Genomic DNA, 25,828 nt, shown 5'->3' on the forward strand with positions numbered 1-25,828 from the left:
TCTCCACCTCTCGACCCTGCAACTCCGGCGAGGCCCAGGGGGCAAAGGCTCAGTGATGCTCACGGCGGCCACAATGACAACGACAATGACATGTCGGTTCTGTCAGGTGTTTCAGGACCTCTCCGAGCCCTGAAGCCGTGGAACATTCCAGATGTCCTCACGACCACGGCCACAGTGACAACGACAATGACATGTCAATTCTGACTGTCGGGGTATCAGGACCTCGCCGAGCCCTGAAGCCGTGGAACATTCCAGATGTCCTGACGGCCATGGCCACAGTGACAATGACAAGGACATGTTAGTTCTGCCAGGAGTTTCAGGACCTTGCCGAGCCCTGAAGCAGTGGAACATTTCAGATGTCCTGATGGCCACGGTGACAGTGACAACGACAATGACATGTCAGTTCTCACTGTTGGGTGTTTCAGGACCTCGCCGAGCCCTGAAGCCGTGGAACAATCCAGATGTCACTGAGGGCCGTGGCCACAGTGAAAACGACAATGACATGTTGGTTCTGACTGTCAGGTGTTTGAGGACCTCACAGAGCCCTGAAGCCATGGAACATTCCAGATGTCCTGATGGCCACAGCCACAGTGACAGTGACAAGGATATGTCGGTTCTACAAGGAGTTTCAGGACCTCGCCAAGACCTGAAGCCGTGGAACATTCCAGATGACCTGATGGCCAAGGCCACAGTGACAACAACAATGACATGTCGGTTCTGTCTGTTGGGTGTTTCAGTACCTCGCCGAGTCCTGCTGCTGTGGAACATTCCAGATGTCCTCCCGGCCACGTACAATTGTCCATCCTCACACACACGGCACCCGCTGTTCCAGGTGCATCCCAGTGTCCCCAGTGTCGGCCTTCACCTGCGTGGCCTTCAGGAAAACACTAAGGCCTTGGGGTGGTGGGGACTTGGGGGAGAGTGCAGCATGGGGCCCGGGCCAGTTGGGATCACCGTGGGCACCCACGTCCCCGTGTGTGCATCTGGAAACTTGGAGATTCCTGCCCCCCAGACTGCACGGCTTTGTGGGTTCCCCTGGACATGGCTGGTCAGGGTCCTGGTCCTCAGCTCCCAGGCAGCCCTAGAGAGCAGATGTGGACTGCAGGGCCGGTCCCGTGCTCTCAGACTCACTTCCAGCAGGCGCGAGAAGCCCTGCGTCTCTGGTGCCAGGCGCTGAGTCCCTGCTGAGGGCCTCTGGCAGCACCCTGTCTCCACAGGCTCTGCCTCGGGGCTGCTTCAGCCCCAGCTGCCAGTGCCAAGGCTGCTGCAGGATGTTTCAGCTGAGACTCCCAGCGCTCCTGGGTGCACCTTGGTTTGGGTGTTCGCTGGCACCCCGCTACCCGGCAGGGAGCTCACGGGGACTCCTGCACCCACAGTCAGCAGCCACAGACACCCGCGGCCGCCCCATCCCAGATCCTGATCTTTGTCATTTGTTTGGAGGAACAAATGATATATTTAATATATAAAGTGTTTTCATATCTAAATGTTGAAATATGTATTTTCTTCCTTTCCTCCTTTCTTTCCTCTTTCCCCCCTCTCTCTCTGCCTTCCTTCTTTCCTTCCTTCCCTTGACAGGCAGAGTTAGTGAGAGAGAGAGAGAGACAGAGAGAAAGGTCTTCCTTCCGTTGGTTCACCCCCCCCCCCAAATAGCTCGCCATGCAGATCTGAAGCCAGGAGCGAGGTGCTTCCTCCTGGTCTCCCATGCGGGTGCAGGGCCCAAGCACTTGGGCCATCCTCCACTGCCCTCCCGAGCCACAACAGAGAGCTGGACTGGAAGAGGAGCAACCGGGACAGAATCCGGTGCCTCAACCAGGAATAGCACCCATGTTGCTGGTGCCACAGGCAGAAGATTAGCCAAGTGAGCCATGGCGCTAGCCCGAAATATGTATTTTAAAAATTAGTCTATTAAATTTCTATCAGTAAGGATATACATTTTACATCGGGGCATTAGTAAGAATTTTTTATAGTTTCTTCAGTAAATTTATTTTTATTCTTATACAATTTAAACTGATAGGTGTGAATTTGTTCTAACTTTTATTTGATGCATATTCCCGTTTCTTAAGTAAAATATTTTTGTAGATGTTTGATAGTATTGCAGCAGACACGAATACCTTTTGCTATTATTGTTTTTTCATGTTTTAAATCACTGAACTTCTGACAGATATATCATGAAGTTAACAATTAAAACATAAATTTTCAGATAAACCTCTAAGGTGTATTAGAAGTTCATTAACGTTTGTTTTTGACCACTGCCTACCAAATCTGCTTTCTGTTTATCTCTGCTTCCTCAATTTCTAGCAGCGGAGAGATGGGAACTGGAAAACCTTCCAGGTCTATTTGCTGCCTGATTTTTTTCTTGGCTGTCCCAGTTGTTAGCATGGTGACTTGGTCACCAACAGAAAATTCCCTTTTATGAAAATGCTAACATGTAACTAAATGGCTTATGCATTTTAGGTTTTTCTGTCAGTTTTATAATTTTTTTGAAGAACAAATGATCAATTTAATCATGGTGAAATATTTTTTCATAACTAAACTTTGAAACATATATTGTGAGAATTAAATTATTATATTTATATCAATAAGAATATATCTTTATGTTGGAATTGATTAGCATTTTAAGTTTCTTTAGTAAATGTATTTTTATTCTACAGACTTTAAGTTGAAATGTATAAGTTTGTAAGAAAGAAACTTGTATTATACTTCATTTATTTTTATTAGTAATTACATTGATAGCATTATTATACAATTCAGGAGTGCTATTGGTTTATATTTTGGCATCAAGATAAGTATTTTTCCTAAAAGACTTTTGAGTACAGATGATAATTTAGGGGAGGGGCCAGAGTGTATATTTTTTGGCTTATATACTGCATAGAGCTGTTACACAGCTGTTTCTTAAATGTTGCTTTGCAAACTCCATTATTTTAGTGTGTTTTTTAAACTTTTTTTCCATGAGTTTCAAGTTCTACTTTAGACTCTGAAAGGACTTTTAATTCTTATAGGTAGGTGATAATACAGAGATGTATATTATAAGATAATGTATAAGATCCAGTATCTTTGAGCTCAGGGGGGTGGAGCCAAGATGGTGGAATAGTGAGGATGCACACTGATACTCCCGAAAAAGATAGTTTAATAAAAGTGGAGTTACTGTAGTTTCAGGGAAAGTTTCAGGAAAAATTTACTGTAGTTACTGTAAAAAAAAAACTGAAGTTACTGTAGTTTCAGGAAAAATTTTTTCAGGGAAAAAATTGCAGAGGAAACTCTTCCGGATCTAGTGGATGTGACACGGACAACCTATGGGGAAAGCAAGGATGCCAAGCACCGGAACCCAACCTTGGAGTCTATGCATTTGCGCTGGAAAGGGAGGTGAGGCATTGGCAGGGAAATGGCACATAGAGCCTAGAGGGAATGAGGCTTGAAGCACTGCCAGGGAAAGTTCACCAGGCTAACTACAGGAGAGAGGGGGAAAAAAAAGGACCTGTACAGACGAGTTTCTCTCTCTCCACCCACCTCGCAAAGGTGAGTAAGACAAAGAACAGGCGCCATTTTGGACATACGTAAAAGCTGCATGACCTCAGGGCTGTACATGACCTCAGAGCTACGCCTGCCCTCAGTCAAGCAGAAAACCCTGACTCAGGGCAGGGGGTGAAATAACAGGAGGTTAGGACCTAGTGAATGGGTGGAGCTAATGAACTGAGGCGGTGAAAAAAGAGATGGTGGATGAGAGAACTCATGGAGTTCACATGAGTACTCTCCAGAGATGCTACAATTTGGTAACCTTGGCAACCCGGTGGGAGCTACAGGAGAATTTGACCCCACACTGAGGGCAGAACAGATTCTTTATGTGGTCCCTGAGAAAGAGCAGACGAATGATATACCCACAGGAGCCAGAGATCAGAAGCTGATTACCTTCAATTCCACTCAGCTGTGCAGTATTATTTCTCTTCTGAATCAGAGAGAGAGAGAGAGAGAGAGAGAGAGAGAGAGAGAGATTTACCATGCCTAACCTGAGTGTGTCACCTTTGGCATAACCTTAACCCTGAAGAACCAAACAGAGCTCTCTGGCCACACCGATCTCAAGCCTCTAAGGCTCCTCCAAAAGCAGACAGTCCACTTAATACAGTCATAGTATAACAAGAAAAAAAACACCACAGCGAGGGAAGAAGAATCCAAAGAATATCTCTACAATACCAAGCAACAAACACAGAAACCAAGAAAACAAGAACAAGGAAGACATTATGATGCCCCAAATGAACAAGACACCCCAAGCCAAGATTATGAAGATGATGAGATAGAAGAAACGAAAGATATGGATATCAAAAAATTTATGATAAGAACATTTAAAAGTTTTCAAAACAAATTTTTCAAACAGAAATCCTTACTGGACAGGATAGAAAAATCTCTCTCATGAAAATGAAATCTTAAGGAGGAATCAAAATGAAATGCAGAAACTAGTAGAACAGGAAAGTGTGAAAGTGAAGAGAAATAAAAATGAAATGAAGAACTCAATAGATGAAATGACAAACACATTAGAGAGCCTTAAAAACAGAGTCAATGAAGCAGAAGAGAGAATATCACACTTAGAAGACAGAGGACAGGAAGGATACAGTTAAATCAAAGAAAAGAAGAGGAAATTAGAAATCTAAAAAATATTGCTGGGAATATAAAGGATACTATTTAAAAACCCAACGTTTGGGTTCTAGGAGTTCTTGAAGGCATGTGGGAGAAGGAGTGGGAGAAAGGATTAGAATGCCTTTTTAGTGAGATAATAGCAGAAAATTTCCCAAGTTTGGAGAAGGACAGAGACATCCTAGTACAGGAAGTTCATAGAACCCCTAGTAAACATGACCAATAGAGATGCTCACCAAGACACATTGTAATCAAACTCACCACAGTGAAACATAAAGAAGAGATTCTAAAATGTGCAAGAGAGAAATGTGAGATTACTCTCAGAGGCTCTCCAATTAGATTCACAGCAGACTTCTTCTTTTTTTTTTTTTTTGATAGGCAGAGTGGACAGTGAGAGAGAGAAAGAGAGAAAGGTCTTCATTTGCCATTTTTCACCCTCCAATGGCTGCCACGGCCAGCGTGCTGCAGCCGGTGCACCGCACTGATCTGATGGCAGGAGCCAGGTACTTACCCTGGTCTCCCATGTGGGTGCAGGGCCCAAGTACTTGGGCCATCCTCCACTGCACTCCCTGGCCACAGCAGAGAGATGGCCTGGAAGAGGGGCAACTGGCACAGAATCCGGTGCCCCGACTGGGACTAGAACCCAGTGTGCAGGCGCCACAAGGTGGAGGATTAGCCTCATGAACTTTGGCGATGACTACAGCAGACTTCTCATCAGAAACCCTACAGGCCAGGAAGGAATGGTGAGACATAGCCCAGGTACTAAGAGAGAAAAACTGCCAGCCCAGAATATTATATCCTGCAAAGCTCTCATTTGTGAATCAAGGTGAAATAAAGACCTTTCATAGCAAACAGAAATTGAAAGAATTTATTGCCACTCGTCCAGCCCTGCAAAAGATGCTTAAGGATGTGTTACCACACAGAAACACAGAAACATGGTCATCAGTATGAAAGAAGGTAAAGGAAGGAAACCTCACAGCAAAAGATCACAGGAAGTTCAAAACATATATTAGAAAATATCTTTGGCAATGGCAGAGCAAAGTTACCACTTATCAATAGCCACATTGAATATTAATGGCCTCAACTCTCCAGTTAAAAAACACAGATTGACTGATTGGGTTAAGGAACAAAACCCATGTATTTGCTGCTTACAAGAAACACATCTTTCCAAAAAGATGCATTCAGACTGAAAGTGAAAGGCTGGAAAAAGATATACCATGCCAAGAGAAATGAAAAAAGAGCAGGTGTAGCCATCTTAATATCAGGCAACATAAACTTTAACACAAAAACTGTTAAGAGAGACAAAGAATGGCACTATATAATAATTAAGGGATCAATTCAACAGGAAGATATAATGATTATCAATGTATATGCACCTAATTACAGGGCACTGGTTTATTTAAAAGATATGTTAAGGGACTTAAAGGGAGACTAGATTCCAATACAATAGTACTGGGGGACTTCAATACTCCACTCTCAGAAATAGACAGATCAACTGGACAGAAGATCAACAAGGATACAGTAGATTTAAATGGCACTATTGCCCAACTGGATCTAACATAGATCTACAGAACTTTTCATCCTACACATAAAGCATGTACATTCTTCTCAGCAGTACATGGAACCTTCTCTAGGATTGACTACATACTAGGCCATAAAGTAAGTCTCAGCATATTCAAAAGAATTAGAATCATACCATGCAGCTTCTCAGACCACAGTGGAATGAAGTTGGAAATTAGCAACTCAGGAATCCCTAGAACATAGGCAAACACAAGGAGATTGAACAACATGCTCCTGAATGAACACAGGTTCATTCAAGAAATCAAAAGAGAAATCAAAAACTTTCTGGAAGTAAATGAGGACAATAGAACAACATATCAAAACTTACGGGATACAGCAAAAGCAGTGTTAAGAGAAAAGTTTATAGCAATAGGTGCCTACATCAAGAAATTGGAAAGGCACCAAATAGATGAGCTTTCAATGCATCTCAAGGATCTAGAAAAACTGCAGCAAACCAGACCCAAATCTAATAGTAGAAGAGAAATAATTAAAATCAGAGAAGAAATCAATAGGATTGAATAAAAAAAATTCAAAAAATCAGCCAAACAAGGAGCTGGTTTTTTGAAAAAATAAACAAAATTGACACCCCATTGGCCCAACTAACTAAAAAAAGAGAAAAGACTCAAATCAATAAAATCAGAGATGAAAAAGGGGACATAACAACAGACACCACAGAAATAAAAAGAATTATTAGAAATTACTACAAGGACTTCTATGCCAGCAAACAGGGAAATCTGTTAGAAATGGATAGATTCCAGGACACGTGCAACCTACCTAAATTCAATCAGGAAGACACAGAAAACCTAAACAGACCCATAACTGAGTCAGAAATTGCAACAGTAATAAAGGCCCTCCCAACAAAGAAAAGCCCAGGACCAGATGGATTCACTGCTGAATTCTACCAGACAATTAAAGAGATAACTCCAGTCCTTCTCAAACTATTCAGAACAATCAAAGAAGAGGGAATCCTCCCAAATTCTTTCTATGAAGCCAGCATCACCTTAATTCCTAAGCTGGAGAAAGATGCAGCATTGAAAGAAAATTAAGACCAATATCCCTGATGAACATAGATGTAAAAATCCTCAATAAAATACTGGCCAATAGAATGCAACAACACATCAGAAAGATCATCCACCGAGACCAAGTGGGATTTATCCCTGGTATGCAGGGATGGTACAATGTTCGCAGATCAATCAATGTGATACACCACATTAACAGACTGCAGAAGAAAAACCATATGATTATCTCAATAGATGCTGAGAAAGCATTTGATAAAATACAACACCCTTCCATGATGAAAACCCTAAGAAAACTGGGTATAGAAGGATCATTACATTCAATACAATCAAAGCAATTTATGAAAAACCCATGGCCAATATCCTATTGAATGGGAAAAAGTTGGAAGCATTTCCACTGAGATCCAGTGCCAGAGAGGGAAGCCCACTCTCACCACTGCTATAAATATAGTTCTGGAAGTTTTAGCCAGAGCTATTAGGCAAGAAAAAGAAATTAAAGGGATACAAATTGGGAAGGAAGAACTCAAACTATTCCACTTTGAAGATGGTATGATTCTTTATTTAGGGGACCCAAAAAACTACTAAGAGACCATTGGAACTCATAGAAGAGTTTGGCAAAGTAGCAGGATATAAAATCAATGCACAATAACAAACAGCCTTTGTATACACAGGCAATGCCACAGCTGAGAAAGAACTTCTTCTTCTTTTATTTTATTTTTTTGACAGGCAGAGTGGACAGTCAGAGAGAGAGAGAGACAGAGAGAAAGGTCTTCCTTTGCCGTTGGTTCATCCTCCAATGGCCGCTGCATCCTGCATGCTGCAGCCGGTGCACTGCGCAGCTCCAAAGCCAGGAGCAAGGTGCTTCTCCTGGTCTCCCATGTGGGTGCTGGGCCCAACCACTTGGGCCATCCTCCACTGCACTCCTGGGCCACAGCAGACAGCTGGACTGGAAGAGGCAAATGGGACAGAATCTGGTGCCCTAACCAGGACTAGAACCCCGTGTGCCGGTGCCACAAGGCGGAGGATTAGCCTATTGAGCCACGGCGCCAGCGAGAAAGAACTTATAAAATCAATGCCATTCACAATAGCCACAAAAACAATCAAATACCTTGGAATAAACTTAACCAAGGATGTTAAAGATCTCCACGATGAGAATTAGAAAACCTTAGGGAAAGAAATAGAAGAGGATATCAAAAAATGGAAAAATCTTCTATGCTTATGGATTGGAAGAATCAACATCATCAAAATGTCCATTTTCCATAAGCAATTTATAGATTCAATGCAAGACCAATCAAAATACTGAGGACCTTCCTCTCAGATCTGGAAAAAAATGATGCTGAAATTAATATGGAGACACAGGAGACCTTGAATAGCTAAAGCAATCTTGTACAACAAAAACAAAGCTGGAGGCATCACAATACCAGATTTCAGGGCATACTACACGGCAGTTGTAATCAAAACAGTATGGTACTGGTACAGAAACAGATGGATAGACCAATGGAATAGAATAGAAACACCAGAAATCAATCCAAACATCTACAGACAACTTATATTTGATCAAGGATCCAAAACCAATCCCTGGAGTAAGGACAGTCTATTCAAGAAATGGTGCTGGGAAAATTGGATTTCCACATGCAGAAGCATGAAGCAAGACCCCTACCTTTCACCTTACACAAAAATCCACTCAACATGGATTAAAGACCTAAATCTATGACCCAACACCATCAAATTATTAGAGAACATTGGAGAAACCCTGCAAGATATAGGCACAGGCAAAGACTTCTTGGAAAAGACCCCGGAAGCACAGGCAGTCAAAGCCAAAATTAACATTTGGGATTGCATCAATTGGAGAAGTTTCTGTACTGCAAAAGAAACAGTCAGGAAAGTGAAGAGGCAACTGACAGAATGGAAAAAAATGTTTGCAAACTATGCAACAGATAAAGGGTTAATAACCAGAATCTACAAAGAGATCAAGAAACTCCACAAAAACAGAACAAACAACCCAGTTAATGATGGGCCAAGGACCTCAAAAGACATTTTTCAAAAGAGGAAATCCAAACATCTAACAGACACATGAAAAAATGTTCAGGATCATGAGCCATCAGGGAAATGCAACTCAAAACCACCATGAGGTTTCACCTCACCCCGGTTAGAATGGCTCACATACAGAAATCTACCAACAACAGATGCTGGAGAGGATGTGGGGAAAAAGGGACACTATCCCACTGTTTGTGGGTTAAGCCACTATGGAAGTCAGTCTGGAGATTCCTCAGAAACCTGAATATAACCCTACCATTCAACCCAGCCATCCCACTCCTTGGAATTTACCCAAAAGAAATTAAATTGGCAAACAAAAGAGCTGTCTGCACATTAATGTTTATTGCAGCTCAATTCCCAATAGCTAAGACCTGGAACCAACCTAATTACCCATCAACGGTAGACTGGATAAAGAAATTATGGGACATGTACTCTAAAGAATGCTATACAGCAGTCAAAAACAATGAAATCCAGTCATTTGCAACCAAATGAAGGAATCTGGAAAACATCATGCTGAGTGAAATAAGCCAGTCCGAGAAGGACAAATATGATATGCTCCACAGGGCTGAAGCCTGTACATTGGCACAGGAGCCCAAAGATTTGGGCCATCTTCTGCTGCTTTCCCAGGCAAATTAGCAGAGAGCCAGGCTGGAAGTGGAACAGCTGGGATTTCACTGGTGCACATATGGTATGCAGGCATCACAGGCAGCAGCCTAAGACTACACTGGCCCTTGAAATATATTTTCATGCTAGTTGATCCTGAGCTATATGGGCACAACTGGTTTTTCATACTTATTAAATTTAGTGTTACTTATTCTGTCCTGAGAATCAGCCCAAACCTTTCCTGGTCTGGCTGAAAAGCCAGTGAGAGCTTTTCTGACATGGAAAGCCAAGACACTGTGGTAAAAAATATGTTCTACATGAAGGATCTCTGTGAGTGAGACCCCAGCAGAAAGAAGTGGCCATCAAAGAAGAATGTACTTTTCTCTAAAGGGAGAAGAGAACTTCCACTTGCTATGGCTTTTTCTAAATACTGATGGATTTTGTGCATTTGAAAGCCTTTTATAGCCTAGCAGTTCATGTCAGGAGCCCTGGGTGGTACTGACATCATGTAAGAGTGTTAATTGTAAAATTAACAACAGCAGTCACTGTGTATGAACTGTGTATTACTGTGTATGAACTGCCCATGCAGGACATCTGTCCTCAATGAGTTGTATTTATGCAAGGTAACTGTAAAAGTAGTTCTCAGGTTTTTTGTGTGTGTATGCAGATATGTGCACATTGTTGAAATCTTTACTTAGTATAGAGTTGGTCTTCTGGGTTCAAAGTTAGTTAAAAAGGGGCCGGCGCCGTGGCTCACTAGACTAATCCTCCACCTTGCGGCGCCAGCACACCAGGTTCTAGTCTCGGTTGGGGCGCCGGATTCTGTCCCGGTTGCCCCTCTTCCTGGCCAGCTCTCTGCTGTGGCCAGGGAGTGCAGGGGAGGATGGCCAGGTGCTTGGGCCCTGCACCCCATGGTAGACCAGCAAAAGCACCTGGCTCCTGGCTCCTGCCACCGGATCAGCACGGTGCACCGGCTGCAGCGCGCCGGCCGTGGCAGCCATTGGAGGGTGAATCAACGGCAAAGGAAGACCTTTCTCTCTGTCTCTCTCACTGTCCACTCTGCCTGTCAAAAAATAAATAAATAAAAAAATAAAATAAAATAAAACAAAGTTAGTTAAAAATGAATCCTAATAGAGAGTGGGACTGGGAAGGGGAGAGAAAAGGGGAGGACGGGTGGGAGTATGGGTGGGAGGGTGCGTATGGTGTGAACAACAACTATATTCCTAAAATTGTACTTATGAAATTTGTATTCTTTTACAAACAAATTAAATTATTAATTAAAAATAAATTTAGTGTTACTTATTATACTAAATTTTTAATTCATCCACTACATATAAAATCACTACATATAAAATGAATATGCTTGGATTCTATACAAAAGAAATCAGTTAATTATTTTCTTCATTATTTTCTATTTTAGTTGGCATGAGTTATTCATACTTTCAATATTTGCTTTCAAACATTTGCTGTAATAGTATCATTGTTAATTGGGGCCAATGAAAAATGAGTGAATCTTTGGCTTCACCATTCTAACATGCCACTGCACTTAGAATACATAATTAAATGTTGTGATAAATAATTATTCTGTCATTCTTCTCCTATAAAATTGCTCACCTATAAGGTAACTTGATTTCTGCATTTTCATACAAATACCTGAATAATTGGTTAGTTGTAAAAGGAACATTTAAACAAAACACTACTGTAACACAAATAGACAAGAAAATGATACAGGATAAACAAGCTAGCATAGTTATTTTAAGAAGAGTAGCACTGGGGCTGGGGCCATGGCTCACTGGTTAATCCTCCGCCTGTGGTGCCAGCATCCCATATGAGCACCAGGTTCTAGTCCTGGTTGCTCCTCTTCCAGTCCAGCTCCTGCTGTGGCCCAGGAAGGCAGTGGAGGATGGTGCAAGTGCTTAGGTGCCTGCACCCACATGGGAGACCAGGGGAAGCACCTGGCTCTTGGCTTCAGATCAGCGTAGCTCAGGCTGTAGCAGCCATTTGGGGGGGTGAACCAAGAGAAGGAAGACCTTTCCCTCTGTCTCTCTCCTTCTCACTGTGTAAATCTTTATGTGAAAAAAAAAGAAAGAGGAGCAATGCCATTTGTAAAAAGAGACTGAAAGGTGTTGAGGAGCTGTAACATGCTAGTAACCTTTTTGTTTTTAAGATTTATTTCTTTGAAAGAGTACAAGGAGAGAGGAGAGGTGGGGGGACGGAGGTTCCTTCCACTGGTTCACACCCAAATTGGCTGCAATGGCCAGAGCTGCGCCAATCTGAAACCAGGAGCCAGGAGCTTCATCCGGGTCTCCCATGTGCGTGCAGGGGCCCAAGGACTTGGGCCATCTTCTACTGCTTTCCCAGGCCACAGCAGACAGCCGGATCAGAAGTGAAGCAGCCGGGAGTCAAACCAACTCCCATATGGGATGCCAGCACTTAAACCATGGATGTAAACGCCTGCGTCATAGAGTCAGTCCCAACTTTTGATTATCTGTTCAGAGATTTGATCAACCAAGAGTCAGAACACTCAGAAGGGTGTTTGGGCTGAGGGAAAGCAATAGTGGCCGTCCTCCCAAAAAGAAGTGATTTTCAGTTTCAGTGGAACACAGCAAAGTTTCCATCACTACTCTTTCTTTCTGATCCTTGAGAGACAGCCAGTAATCACTGGTAATTGTTTTTGGCAATTGGTAGAAGAGACAAATGTTTCTTAGAGCTACCCTCAATTCCCCAAGCAGTCACTCTCATTATTGAAACAGGTGGTAGCTTAATCATGCTCTAGAGGGAAGCAAGGTGAGAGAATTTTAAATGACATCTTCTGGGTTTTGCTGTCTTCCCCCTGCCTCACTCCCATCTTCTGACTGTCATCATTGCTCCAACCTCCTTGAAAAAGCTACACTTTAGGAGACTACATCTCCATCCTGGAGAGAGGCTCTGAAGAAAATGGCTCTGTATTGGGGCTGTAAAGGGAATCCCTGGAAACATTCTGAGCCTTGACAGAGGTGGCACTGGTGCTGGAGCGTAGACATGAGAGTCCACTCAAAGAAGAGGGATGCTTGTTAAGGTCTGATCCAAACTCCTCAAGAGGAGCTGATGGTAAGAAACCCCATGTCCAACCCTGAATCCTCCTGTTTCAGTAGCATGACCATCCATGACATTAGTTTGATATGGAACATGGCAATGAGTAGATCTGATGTTTGAGTTACTTTGAAAGGTAGTTCTTTAGTTACAATTTCAGAGTTTATTGCAAATATTTCAGATGTCATAACCTTGTTATCTCATGTGTGTGATAAAGAATCATATGAAATTTTCTAATTTCTCACCTCATGGGCAGCCACAAGGTGGTTAAAGGAGACAGCGAGTGTTTCAAGACAGCTCTGATCCTTAGAAGTAATTGTCTGTATTGAAGAAAGGAAATCAGTTTTAAAGAGAGAAATGATTTCAGAAATACAGATATCAGATGCAAAATCATCCAATGACTTTAACAGGTACATGATTCTAACATGACTTGCAATAGCTTCTTCTGGTTTCCAAGAATGTGCTGTAATCCACTGCCAAATATATTTATTCACCCCTTAGTTCAGTTTTCTCATCCACAGATGTCAATGTCTTCCTGTATTCCTTAATCAGTTGATGCAGTGAAGGATTGAGTGTGCCTGTGTATGTGTTTTGCTATGGAAGAAGAAAATGCTTAATTTCTATAGCAGCTAAAAGGGAGAGATATATACTGGTATATGCTAATGAATTGGTTGGGAGAAAATTTTTGGTTGGAAGCCAAATCCTGCCATTTTTCAAAAAGTGGGGGAGGAACTCCAAGTTGACAGAGCTTGTGTTGTTCAGCTAACTGGTGAGAAACAGGAACTCTGACACATTTCACTGAAATCTGACATATACATGTATGAATCAATAATTTGAGTTCATCATATTACTCCATGCATGGGTGACTGCAAAGCGTGCTTGGTTTGGCATGAACACAAGTTATGGTGATGTCAAGAGCTTTGACCTTACCCATATGAATAAGAATAAAATATAATTTTTTAACATTTCCATTGGAAGTCCCTTAGCGCCAAATGCCACTCTTCCCCAAATCACTTTTAGAACAGCTATCATCTGACAAGAAATCTCATGGGGGTGTTGAACTAATTGGGCACTGTGTACATCTCTATCTTGGTTACATGATATTCTCACATTTTTTAAGATTGCAATATGAACTTACATTAGGGGGTGTTAATGTGTTTTACATAACCCTAATTTTTAGCATATAGACTTAATAGAATAATGCAATAAAGGGCAAAGTACAGATTTTCTGTTTACACTTATTTTAAAGTGTTCTTTAAAGAGTTTTAGTATAACTTGCTAGTTCATATTTATTAGCGTATTTATGCTTCTCATAGTTTAATTCTAGAAACTCAGGAATATTGTGAAAGAGAATTAGAATGCAATGATGTTTTAAGTGTGTTGTATAACCCTGGAACTCATCCACAATGGCCCTATCACAGGATGCTATGTCACTGTCTATTTAGAGCTTTTATTAATACTTTCAATATTATGTTGTCACTATACTGGAACAGAACTAGTTTGGAACATTCATTGTTCTGGTATTATGGTTCTCTTTAACATTCTTCAGGTTTTTCAGGGTTCAGAATATTGTAAAGTGTTTTTAATATATTTTCATGCTAACTCATCTTGAGCTATTTGGACACACTATTTTATTTCAGTGTCATTAATACTGTGCAAATAAAATCATTTAATATTTTCTCTCTTTATTATTTATTATTTTAATTTTCTAAAACTATTATTTTGGGTAGATTCTGAGGTTTCAAGTATTTTCTGTAGTGGTGGTGATGGTGCATTTGAGCCCAAATGAAACAAGAGCAAAACAAACCTTTGGTGTCACCAATCTAATATAGAACTGAACTTAGATCGGATGATTCAATGTTGTCATAATGAATTATTCTGCCACTATGCTCTGATAAGTCAAGTCACCAATACTGTGATTTGAATTTCTACTTTTTCATAGAAATACAAGACCGCTTAGGGAATAACTGGATACTCAACAATGATAGATTTGATGAAAGCTCTATGTAGAAGAATATTGTAACACAAATGGGCAAGAAAATGATACAGTATACAGAAATAAGGTAAATATGAATGAAACTATTAGAAAAACCCAAACACATACAAACACACACAGGACAATATATACACAGTATTCATCTTCAGAAAATGCAAAGAATATATATTTGTATACAGCTTTTCTGAGTGGGAATAATTGTTAGTTGCAGATGCAGAACCTAAATTTCCTTGATGAAATCCACTATTGGCTTTTCTTTGCAGGATTGACCTGCTCTGTGTGAAACTACTGTCCTTGTGACTGATGCTTCCCAGGGCTCTGACAATGGGAATCATCTTTGCCTCTCACACAGGAGTCAGGATCCTAGCAAACATCCTGCTCCTTCTTTGTTATGGTCTCCTTTCCTGCACTGGATGGATGACAAAGCAAGTGGACTAGATTCTCCATAACCTAATTTTAGACAATTGTTTGGTCTTTCTCTGGAACGGATTTCTCAGACAATGGCAACTTTTGGGCTGGAGTATTTTATGGATGGTTTGTGGTGCTAACTAGTTTTGTATGTTCACAGAGTGACCAGAGGGTGCTCCCCTGAGACTACGGTCACTCACAACATCCTTATCCTAGTGAGCACCTTTTTCTCTTTTTATGTGCTATTTTCCTTCTTTCCTTCTATACGTCCCTCTTTGATAAAGCCAGTTGGTGGCTGATGAACATCACTACCCTCATGGCTTCAAGTTTCCCATCATAGTTCCTTTCTGGTGATCAACAAAGACCCCATGTCTCTAGTCTATGCTATGCAGCAGCAGAAAAATCAGTGATTTCTATAAATGAGTCAGAGCATGAAAATGTGCAATGCTGAATGTGTCTATGGAAAAACTCGTCCTTCCCTATCTTTAAGTGTTTACTGGCTAAGTAAGTTTGTGGTCAGAAGCAGAAGCATAATGGACAGAGCTTGATCACTGACTTACTTTTAATTTAGCAAACAGCCAGGCATGAAACAAGGGACGATTCCTCCCTCTACTTTACAGAGCAGACCTGGGTATTTTCATCTTAGTCGTTGTCCTCACATGTCCTTGCTGCCTTATGAGTCTTGCTGAATCTCACATCTCTGATTATCTCTTCCTGGAATCTTTATTGAGACATTGTGATAACAAAGTTTACTCCCAGGTTTACTTAATTGAAGAAATACATGAAATGAACTCCTGAACATAGGTCTCCTCCCTTCACTCTGATCCTTCTGGGGTCTAAAACAAGACTTTGGGAATATATTTCTGACACAGTTTCCTCCTCAAGTTCATTGGAAGAATCTTTTGGCATTTCAGACCCAACAAGATGCTACTGATGATGGGAAAAGCATGTGTTGTAAGTGTGGTGCCCTTAGATACATTCCAAAATGATTTAACAAATCTAGCTAGTATAGCAATTGGAGAAAAATGTGAGTGGGATGAATATTGTCTTTCTGCCTCAAAGGACAATTCTGCTTCAGCCAACTGGAAAAACCCAGAGGGGAAATAAGCAAAGCATCTCAGGGTGTCACTCTGGTGCCATCCTTGCAGACAGGGTCTTTCTAAAAGAGACTGTGCACAGCAGATTCCACTGTGACTGAAGAGCATGCAGCTCAGAAAGGTTCTTTTGGACAAAGCAGAGCAGAACAGATTGCAACAGAAGGCTGGAACTTTTTCTCTGCTTATAAGAAGCTCATGGGCAAAAGATGCTCATTTTGAATTCCTGGAGTTTCAGTGGTAGCCAGAAATAAGTAAATATAATATCATTCACAGTTTTCAAAGATGTGCAAAATGTTAATATCGCTTAAAGCTCTTATGAGGAATTAGTTTATGCATCCAATGATAGATGAGGCAGGCATAATGAAAGGAAGGCATGTTGTAACACATGAAAAAGAAGAGATGAAAAGGACAGATGATACAAGGGCATTAAGGTGTAGGGAGTGAGAGAAGGAACCCAAGCACAGGGCCAGGTTGTGATTCTAGCCAACCTGAGGGTTTTGTCTCTCGTTTCTGATTACATTGAACTTCTCAGGACTATGCACAGTTGCAGCCTTGAGGAATGATGAAAATGAGAGGCACGATCAAAGAGAACTGCCAGCATGTTAGTCATGAATCAGGACAAAGTCAACAAACTGCTATTGAGGGCTGGCATTGTGGTGCAGCTGGTAAGACTTTGCCTGGGATTCTGGCATCCCCTACAGAGGCACCGGTTCAAGTCTGGTCTCCTCTGCTTCCAGTACAGCTTCCTGTTAAAGCGCCTAAGAAAGCACAAGATGGCCCAAGAACTTGGTCCCCTGACACCATGTGGGAGACCTGGATGGGGTTCCAGGACGTGGATTCATGCTGTCCTGCCACAGCCATTGATGCCATGTGCAAAGTAAAGCAGCAGATGGAAGTTACCTTTGTGTCTGTCTCTCCCTCTCTCTGTTATTCTGCCTTTCAAATAAAAATGATTTTTAAAAACACCCAGAAATCTTCATGCACTGTTTCAATAAACCTATGTTAAGTACAGTGGGCCTGTCTTATCAAGGAATTAGGAACCCTCCCAAATCAAGTTTCTAGGTGGAAACCAACAGCAGATTTGTTTTGTTTTGTTTTTTTCAAAGCCTTTCATAGGTTAGCTATGTTAACTGTTTTCTCTACGCTCCTCCTGCATCAGACCCAGATTCACACGAGCTCCTAACAAATTGCTATCTTTTGGTAAGAGACTGAGCATTTTTTTTGTTATGTCTATTGTCTCTAATGATATCTTTAATGATATTTGCACAATAATCTCTTCTAACAATTGATTTTAATGTTATACAATTTAATAAGATGGATGCATAGGAATAAAAGTAACAAGCTATGTAGAAAGAATCCATTTTCTAATGGGTGTAGAGACTAAAGGTTTGGTGGTGTTCTCTGAAGGACTGTGTGGTCGAACTGAACAAGAATTGAAAGTGCTACCTGTTGGTTTTTATGATATATCTGGGTATCTAATGAGTTTGTTTATCCTGCTTACAGTTTGTTGAGCAATGGATTTTGTTGAGTAGCATGTTTCTTTCCTGTGCTCAGCACATTTGTCATCTGTTCATATATTTCCACTTCCAAGTTCTTTCCTTCAGTGAACTTTAATCAATTGTATGATAGTGCTTGAGAGAAAGTTTTGTGTGTTTTATTTGATGGCTAAATTAATGTCTGCATTCCGTCTCTCCCTTCTCCTTCTCCCAGTAAGAGGTCACCCATTACCAAAGACTTCTCTCTTCAGTCCTAACAGAGTATTTAAGCTTGGTGGGAAAAAAAAAGTATATGGTCATGAAATGCAATGGTAACTTCAACACTAAAATTATTCATCCTAGAATCTTCTGCTGCCTTGAAGCTCTTTCTTAGTCTTGCAGTTGGTTCTAGACTTTCCCAGCCTTCCTTTCCTCCTTACCTACCAACGGTTTATTTTCTGGTAATTTTGTAAGATCCTATTTCTTTGTCCACATCAAGAATAAGGGCATTTCTCTAAATGATCGCTTCTGGGTTTGGCCGCCTCTACACAACACATCCTATGTCATCACTGGGACATCGTTCCCAGTAAAAGACAAAATTTTAGGAGATAATATCTCCATCCTGAGACAGATGCTCAGAGGAAAATAACTGTGTACCAGAACAGCAAGGTTGGATCTCTGAACATTATACTTCTTGACGAAGGTGACATTGGAGTGCTGACATGAGCTTCTGCACATAGAGAGGTGATGCTTGCTAAGGCAGATGAGAAACTCCAAGTCCACTTCTCAGTCCTCCCCTTTCAGGGATGTGATCACCCATGATATTGCTGTGATGTGGAATACGGCAATGCGAAGATGTGATGCTTTACTTACTCTGGGAGGTAATTCTGTCACTAGAATTCCAGGATGTTTTGCAGGAATTTTGGAGTCACACCTTATCATCTCAATGTCTGTGATAAGGAATCAGTTTCTAATCTCTCATCTCATGGGCAGCCAATAGGTAAGAAAATGGCCACTTTTGGAGTTGGAAAACTTATTACACTGATTGTGAACCCCTGACATGATTCAAGGAGAAAGTGAGTGTTGCTCTTGAGAGAACCATGGTCCTTAAAGAGGATTTAATGCTAGTGAAGAAAGGAAAGCAGTTTTAAAGAGGAAAGACAATTCCATGAATACACATGTCAGATCAAAATCTTCAGTGCCCTTATCAGGTATATGATCTTAACATGACCTTTGATAGTCTCTGTTCTCTGAGAATGTGTTTAATGCATTCTGAAGTCAATTTGTTTGCATTAGAATTCCATTTTCTCATCCATAGTTGCCCACAGCTTCCAGTATTCCTTAATCGGTTGATTTGGTGAAGTGCTGAATTTGAGTGTGTGCACATGTGTCTGCATGTGTGTGTTGCTAGGAAAGAACAACATGTTTAAATTCTGTAGCAGCTAAACCACAGAGATACATACTGGTATATGTTAATAAAAAGAAGAACAGGTTGGGAGGAAATTTTTGGTTTGGAAGCCAAATCCTGTATTAAAGAAAATGGAATTAAACTACAAGTTGGCATAACTTGGGAGAAACAGAAAAATGGACACATTTCACTGAAATCTACATATATGATTCAATAGTTTGAGTTCATCAAAGTACCTCATGTGTGGGTAGCAGTAGACTCAGCTTGGTTTGGCATAAGCATAGGTTATTGGTGATATAGAGGTTTGGCCTTAGCCATTTGAATAAGCTCTAGCTTGCATTTTTTCTCAAACATTTCCATTGGTGAGTTCAGAGCTCCATTCTCCCCTGTGTCATTTTAGAGCAGCCCCTGATTATTCCTGATACCATCTGACAAGATGCCGCCTAGGGGATGCCATTCAATTAGACACTGTCCATGTCTCGATCTTGGTTAATTTAATCAGAATTCTTCCTATTTCTTTAAGCTGCAATAGGAACTTACATTAGGGGTTCCTTACTTGTTGTGTGACGACCTAACACAAAAAATCAAAACATAAACTTTATGGAAAGTTTGATAAAGGGTAAAAGCACAAACTTTCTTGTTCACCTTTTAAAATCAATTCTTTACTTTTAACACAACTTGCTAGTTCATATTCATTCATCGTTATTCCAGGCCAAGCCTGTACGTGGGTGCAGGGGGCAAACACTTGGGCCGTCTTCTGCTGCTTTCCCAGGCAAATTAGCAGGGAGCCAGACTGAAAGCGGAACATCTAGGATTTGAGCTGGCGCACATATGGGATGCAGGCATCACAGGCAGCAGCCTAAGACAACACTGGCCCTTGAAATATATTTTCATGCTACTTGATCCTGAGCTATATGGACACAATTGGTTTTTCATACTTATTAAATTTAGCTTTACTCACTCTGCTCTCAGAATCAGCCCAAAAACCTTCCTGGTGTGGCTGTAAAGCCCATGAGAGCTTTTCTGACATGGAAAGCCAAGACACTGTGGTGAAAAGTGTTCTACACGGAGGATCTCTGTGAGTGAGACCCTAGCAGAAAAAAGTGGCCATCAAAGAAGGATGTACTTTTCTCTAAAGGAGGGGAGAACTTCCACATTATTGATGGCCTTGTCTAAATACTGAGGGAGCTTGTGCATTTGAAAGGCTTTCATAGCCTAGGCAGCTCATGTCAAGAGCGTTTGGTGGTCACTCACATCATACATAAGATTGTTAATTGTTAGATTAACAACAGGAGTCACTGTGTATGAACTCCCCATGCAGGACCTCTGTCCTCAATGAGTTGTATTTATGAGACATATATGTGGAAGCAATTCTCAGTTTTTGTGTTAGTTGTGCATGGATGTGCACATTGTTGAAAACTTTATATAGTATAGAGTTGGTCTTCTGTGTGTAAACTTGATTAAAATGAATCTTAAAGAGAAGGGGGTGGAAAGGGGAGAGGGGTGGAGGGGTGGGAGTGTGGGTGGGAGGGTGGGTATGCTGTGAAAAACAACATATTCCTAAAATTTTACTTATGAAATGTGTATTCCTTAAAAAACTAATCAATTAAATAATAAAATTAGTGTTATGAATTAAACTAAATCTTGAATTCATCCTCTACATAGTAGTTTTTTTGTATGTTCTACTTAATATGACTGGTTTAATTCTGTAATTAATATACAGTTATTCTTAAGTGTTGAAAATTAGCTGAAATGTGATCCCTGTTAAACATAAGAGTGGGAATAAGAGAGGGAAGAGATGTATAATTTGGGGCATGCGAGCCGGCGCCGTGGCTCAATAGGCTAATCCTCCACCTTGCGGCGCCGGCACACCGGGTTCTAGTCCCGGTTGGGGTGCCGGATTCTGTCCCGGTTGCCCCTCTTCCAGGCCAGCTCTCTGCTATGGCCAGGGAGTGCAGTGGAGGATGGCCCAGGTGCTTGGGCCCTGCACCCCATGGGAGACCAGGAAAAGCACCTGGCTCCTGGCTCCTGCCAGGATCAGCGCGGTGCGCCGGCTGCAGCGGCGGCCATTGGAGGGTGAACCAGCGGCAAAGGAAGACCTTTCTCTCTCTGTCTCTCTCTCACTGTCCACTCTGCCTGTCAAAAAAAAAAAAAAAAAAAAAAAAATTTGGGGCATGCTCGGGCTGACTTGCCCAAATGGTAGAGTTAGAAACATAGCAGGGGATTCCAATTCAATCCCATCAAGGTGGCATGTACCAATGCTATCTCACTATTCCAAGTGATCAATTTCAGTTCACAATTGATCATAATGAAAGGACTAAGAGTCAAAGGGAGCACATAAACATGTCTAGTACCTGCTAACACTAACCGGTAGAATAAATAAAGGGGAGAGTGATCCAACATGGGGAGTGAGATACTCAGCAGACTCATAGAATGGCAGATGTCCTAAATAGCACTCTGTCCTCAGAATCAGCCCTAAAGGCATGTGGATCTGGCTGAAAAGCCCATGAGAGTATTTCAGGCATGGAAAGCCAAGACACTCTGGCAAAAGATCTCTGTGAGTGAGATCCCAGTGGAAAGAACAGGTCTTCAAAGAAGGAGGTACCTTTCTCTGAAGGGAGGAGAGAACCTCCACTTTGACTATGACCTTGTCTAAACAAGATAAGAATCGGAGAACTCAGAAGGCTTCCATAGCCTTGGAAACTCATGACTGGAGCATAGGGAGATTACTGATGCCATAGACAGGAGTGTCAATTGGTAAAGTCAACAACAGGAGTCACTGTGCACTTACTCCTCATGTAGGATCTCTGTCCTTAATGTGCTGTGCATTGAGATTTAATGCTATAATGAGTACTCAAACAATATATTTCACTTTGTGTTTCTATGGGGGTGCAAACTGTTGAAATCTTTACTTAATGCATACTAAACTGATCCTCTGTAAAAAAAAAAAAAGAAATTATCAACTCCCAACTTGACTCTCACTAGGATTAAACATGACAATAGGTCTGATCTGATTTCATCATCATTTAAAAAATCATCTATTATTTTTCACTTTATGTTTCTGTGTGGGAGCAAACTGTTGAAATCCTTACTTAATGTATACTAAGCTGATCTTCTGTATATTAAGATAATTGAAAATGAATCTTGATGTGAATGGAAGGGGAGAGGGAGTGGGAAAGGGGAGGGTTGTGGGTGGGAGGGACGGTATGGGGGGGAAGCCATTGTAATCTATAAATCGTACTTTGGAAATTCATATTCACTAAATAAAAGAAAAAAAATGAAAAAAAGAAATATATTTTCATGCTACTTGATCCTGAGCTATATGGACACAATTGGTTTTTCATACTTATTAAATTTAGCTTTACTCACTCTGCTCTCAGAATCAGCCCAAAAACATTCTTGGTGCGGCTGTAAAGCCCATGAGAGCTTTTCTGACATGGAAAGCCAAGACACTGTGGTGAAAAGTGTTCTACACGGAGGATCTCTGTGAGTGAGACCCTAGCAGAAAAAAGTGGCCATCAAAGAAGGATGTACTTTTCTCTAAAGGAGGGGAGAACTTCCACATTATTGATGGCCTTGTCTAAATACTGAGGGAGCTTGTGCATTTGAAAGGCTTTCATAGCCTAGGCAGCTCATGTCAAGAGCGTTTGGTGGTCACTCACATCATACATAAGATTGTTAATTGTTAGATTAACAACAGGAGTCACTGTGTTTGAACTCCCCATGCAGGACCTCTGTCCTCAATGAGTTGTATTTATGAGACATATATGTGGAAGCAATTCTCAGTTTATGTGTTAGTTGTGCATGGATGTGCACATTGTTGAAAACTTTATATAGTATAGAGTTGGTCTTCTGTGTGTAAACTTGATTAAAATGAATCTTAAAGAGAAGGGGGTGGAAAGGGGAGAGGGGAAGAGAGGTGGGAGTGTGGGTGGGAGGGTGGGTATGATGTGAAAAACAACATATTCCTAAATTTTTCTTATGAAATGTGTATTCCTTAAAAAACTAATCAATTAAATAATAAAATTAGTGTTACGAATTAACCTAAATTTTGAATTCATCCTCTACATATAAAATGAATATACTTGGATGCTATACAAATGAAGTCATTTACTGTTTTTTTCTTCATAATATTTTATATTTTAATTGGCATGAGTTAATCATGCTTTCAATATTTGCTTTCAAATATTTGCTGTGATAGTATCATTGCACATTTGGGGCCAATGAAATGAGGGAATCTTTGGCTTCACCATTCAAATTCCCACTGCATTTAGAATACATAATTAAATGTTGTGATAAATGATTATTCTGTCCTTATTCTCCTATAAAATTGGTCACCCATATCGTAACTTGAATTTCTGCACTTTCATACAAATACAAGAATAAGTGGTTAGTTGGCAAAGGAACATTTAACCAAAACACTGCAAATAGACAAGAAAACGGTATGTCATATAGGAACAAGGTGAATATGGATGAAAAGTCTTAGAAAAATCTGAAATAGCCATGTGAGAAGATATACTCAGCCAGCATCCCAATGTCTCTCAAGAAAATACAAATAATGTATTATTCTAGAAGTCATTACTGAGTGTGAAAAAAAAATGGGTAGAAGTAAGAAATGAACTTAAGCTTCCTTGATGAAATACATTGGCTCCATTTCTTTCCAGGACTCACTGGCTTTGCGTGAACTACTGCCCTTGTGACTACATGCCATCCAGGGCTCTGACCATGGGAATCATCTTTGTCTCTCAGACAGGAGTCGGATTCCTAGGAAACATCCTGCTCCTTCTCTGCTATGGCTTCCTTTCCTGCACTGGACGAGGGATAAAGCACATGGATTTGATTCTCCATAACCTAATTGTAGCCAACTGCTTGGTTCTGCTCGCGAGAGGCATTCCTCAGACCATGGCAGCTTTAGGGCTGAAATATTTCATGGATGATTTTGGATGCAAACTAGTTTTCTATGTTCATAGAGTGGCCAGAGGGGCATCTCTGAGTGCAACTTCTCTCCTGAGTGGCTTCCAGGCCATCACAATCAGCCCTAACAGCCCCCAGTGGATGGAGCTCAAGGTCAAAGCCCTCAAATCCATTCGACTTTCCATTCTGCTCTGCTGGACCCTTCACCTGTTGGTATATAGTATGGTACCTATGAATATTACAGTGATGAGGGAGAGCAACAACCTCACAGAGAAAATAGATTTGGAGTTCTGCTCTGGCATAATTATTGACAGAAATATTTCCTTATTGTATTCAATGATGTTTTCCTTCATTGATGTCTTGTATTTGGTGTTGATGATTTGGGCCAGTGGCTGCATGTTGATCATTTTGTACAGACATAAGCAGAAGGTGCTACACATTCACAGCAAAAGCCTCACTCCCAAATGCTCCCCGGAGACAAGAGCCACCCACAGCATCCTGATGCTAGTGAGCACATTTTTCTGTTTTTATGCACTGTCTTCCTTCTTTACTTTCTATATGTCCCTCTTTGATAAACCCAGCTGGTGGCTTGTGAATACCTCTGCCCTTATGGGTTCATCTTTCCCCTGTGTTAGCCCCTTTGTGCTCATCAGCAGACACACCCGTGTCTCCAGGCTGTGGTATACCAGTGGCACAAAGATCAACGATTTTCATAAACGAGTCAGAGCATGAAACTCCAGAATGCTGCATGCTGTCCATGTATCAGTTCACCCTGCCATATTGTATATAGTATTTCATCTGGCTAAATTCTTCTGTCTTTAGGATCAAAACCAGATAGACTGAGTGTGATCACAAAATTATTTCATTTAGCAGATAGCCAGACATGGAACAAGGAGGGGCTTCTCATTTCTACTTTGCCTACATCAAATAAGGGTGTTTTTCTTCAGTCTTTGTCCTCCTGTGTCCTTAGCTCCTTACAAACCCTACTAAATCTCTTTACCATTAGCTCTTTTAATATCCTCATTTGAGATATTCTGAAAGTAAAGTCTACTCTCAGTTTTACGTCTTTTATTAAATACCTAAAATGAACTCCTAAAGATATGAGACTCCTTCCTTCACTCTGACCCTTTGGTGGGTATCAAAAAAATGTGAATACATTTATGATACAGTTTTCCTTCCCTCATTTGTTGGAGGAATTCTAAGTTTTTTCTAAATCAAGAAGTTGCTATCATTGATTCTATAAGCATGTTAAGTTGTATACCCTCAGATAAAATCCAAACACAATTGCACAAGTCCAGCTAGAACATTAATTCTGGAGGAAAAGTATAGTGGAAGAATACTGTCTTCGTTCCTCAAAGGAAACTTATGTGTAAGCCAACTGGAAAAACCCAGAGGAAGAAGAAGGAAAAATCTTTGGGACTGCATTTGATGACATTTTTATGAACATGGTTTTTTATTTTTTAAAGATGTATTTATTTGTAAGTTAGATTTATGCAGAGAGAGGAGAGGCAGCAGAGAGAGAGAGAGAGAGAGAGAGAGAGATCTTCCACCCAATGTTTCTCTCCCTTATTGGCCACAAGGGCTTTGGCTGCACCGATCCGAAGCCAATAGCCAGG

The 25,828-nt window shown here is 41.0% G+C and overlaps 1 protein-coding gene across 1 annotated transcript; it reads left to right on the forward strand.

Annotated features, from left to right (window-relative positions):
• The first annotated feature begins 24,002 nt into the window (after positions 1 to 24,002).
• Positions 24,003 to 24,944, forward strand: ORYCUNV1R1509 (vomeronasal 1 receptor oryCunV1R1509). The gene has a single exon (NM_001167198.1). The coding sequence runs from the start codon at positions 24,003 to 24,005 to the stop codon at positions 24,942 to 24,944; it is 942 nt and encodes a 313-aa protein (NP_001160670.1).
• The last annotated feature ends 884 nt before the right edge of the window (positions 24,945 to 25,828 follow it).

This window comes from Oryctolagus cuniculus, chromosome 18 (assembly GCF_051225735.1).
Source record: "Oryctolagus cuniculus isolate XC-2025 breed Fujian yellow rabbit chromosome 18, ASM5122573v1, whole genome shotgun sequence".
In the NCBI taxonomy this organism is placed as follows: Eukaryota; Metazoa; Chordata; class Mammalia; order Lagomorpha; family Leporidae; genus Oryctolagus; species Oryctolagus cuniculus.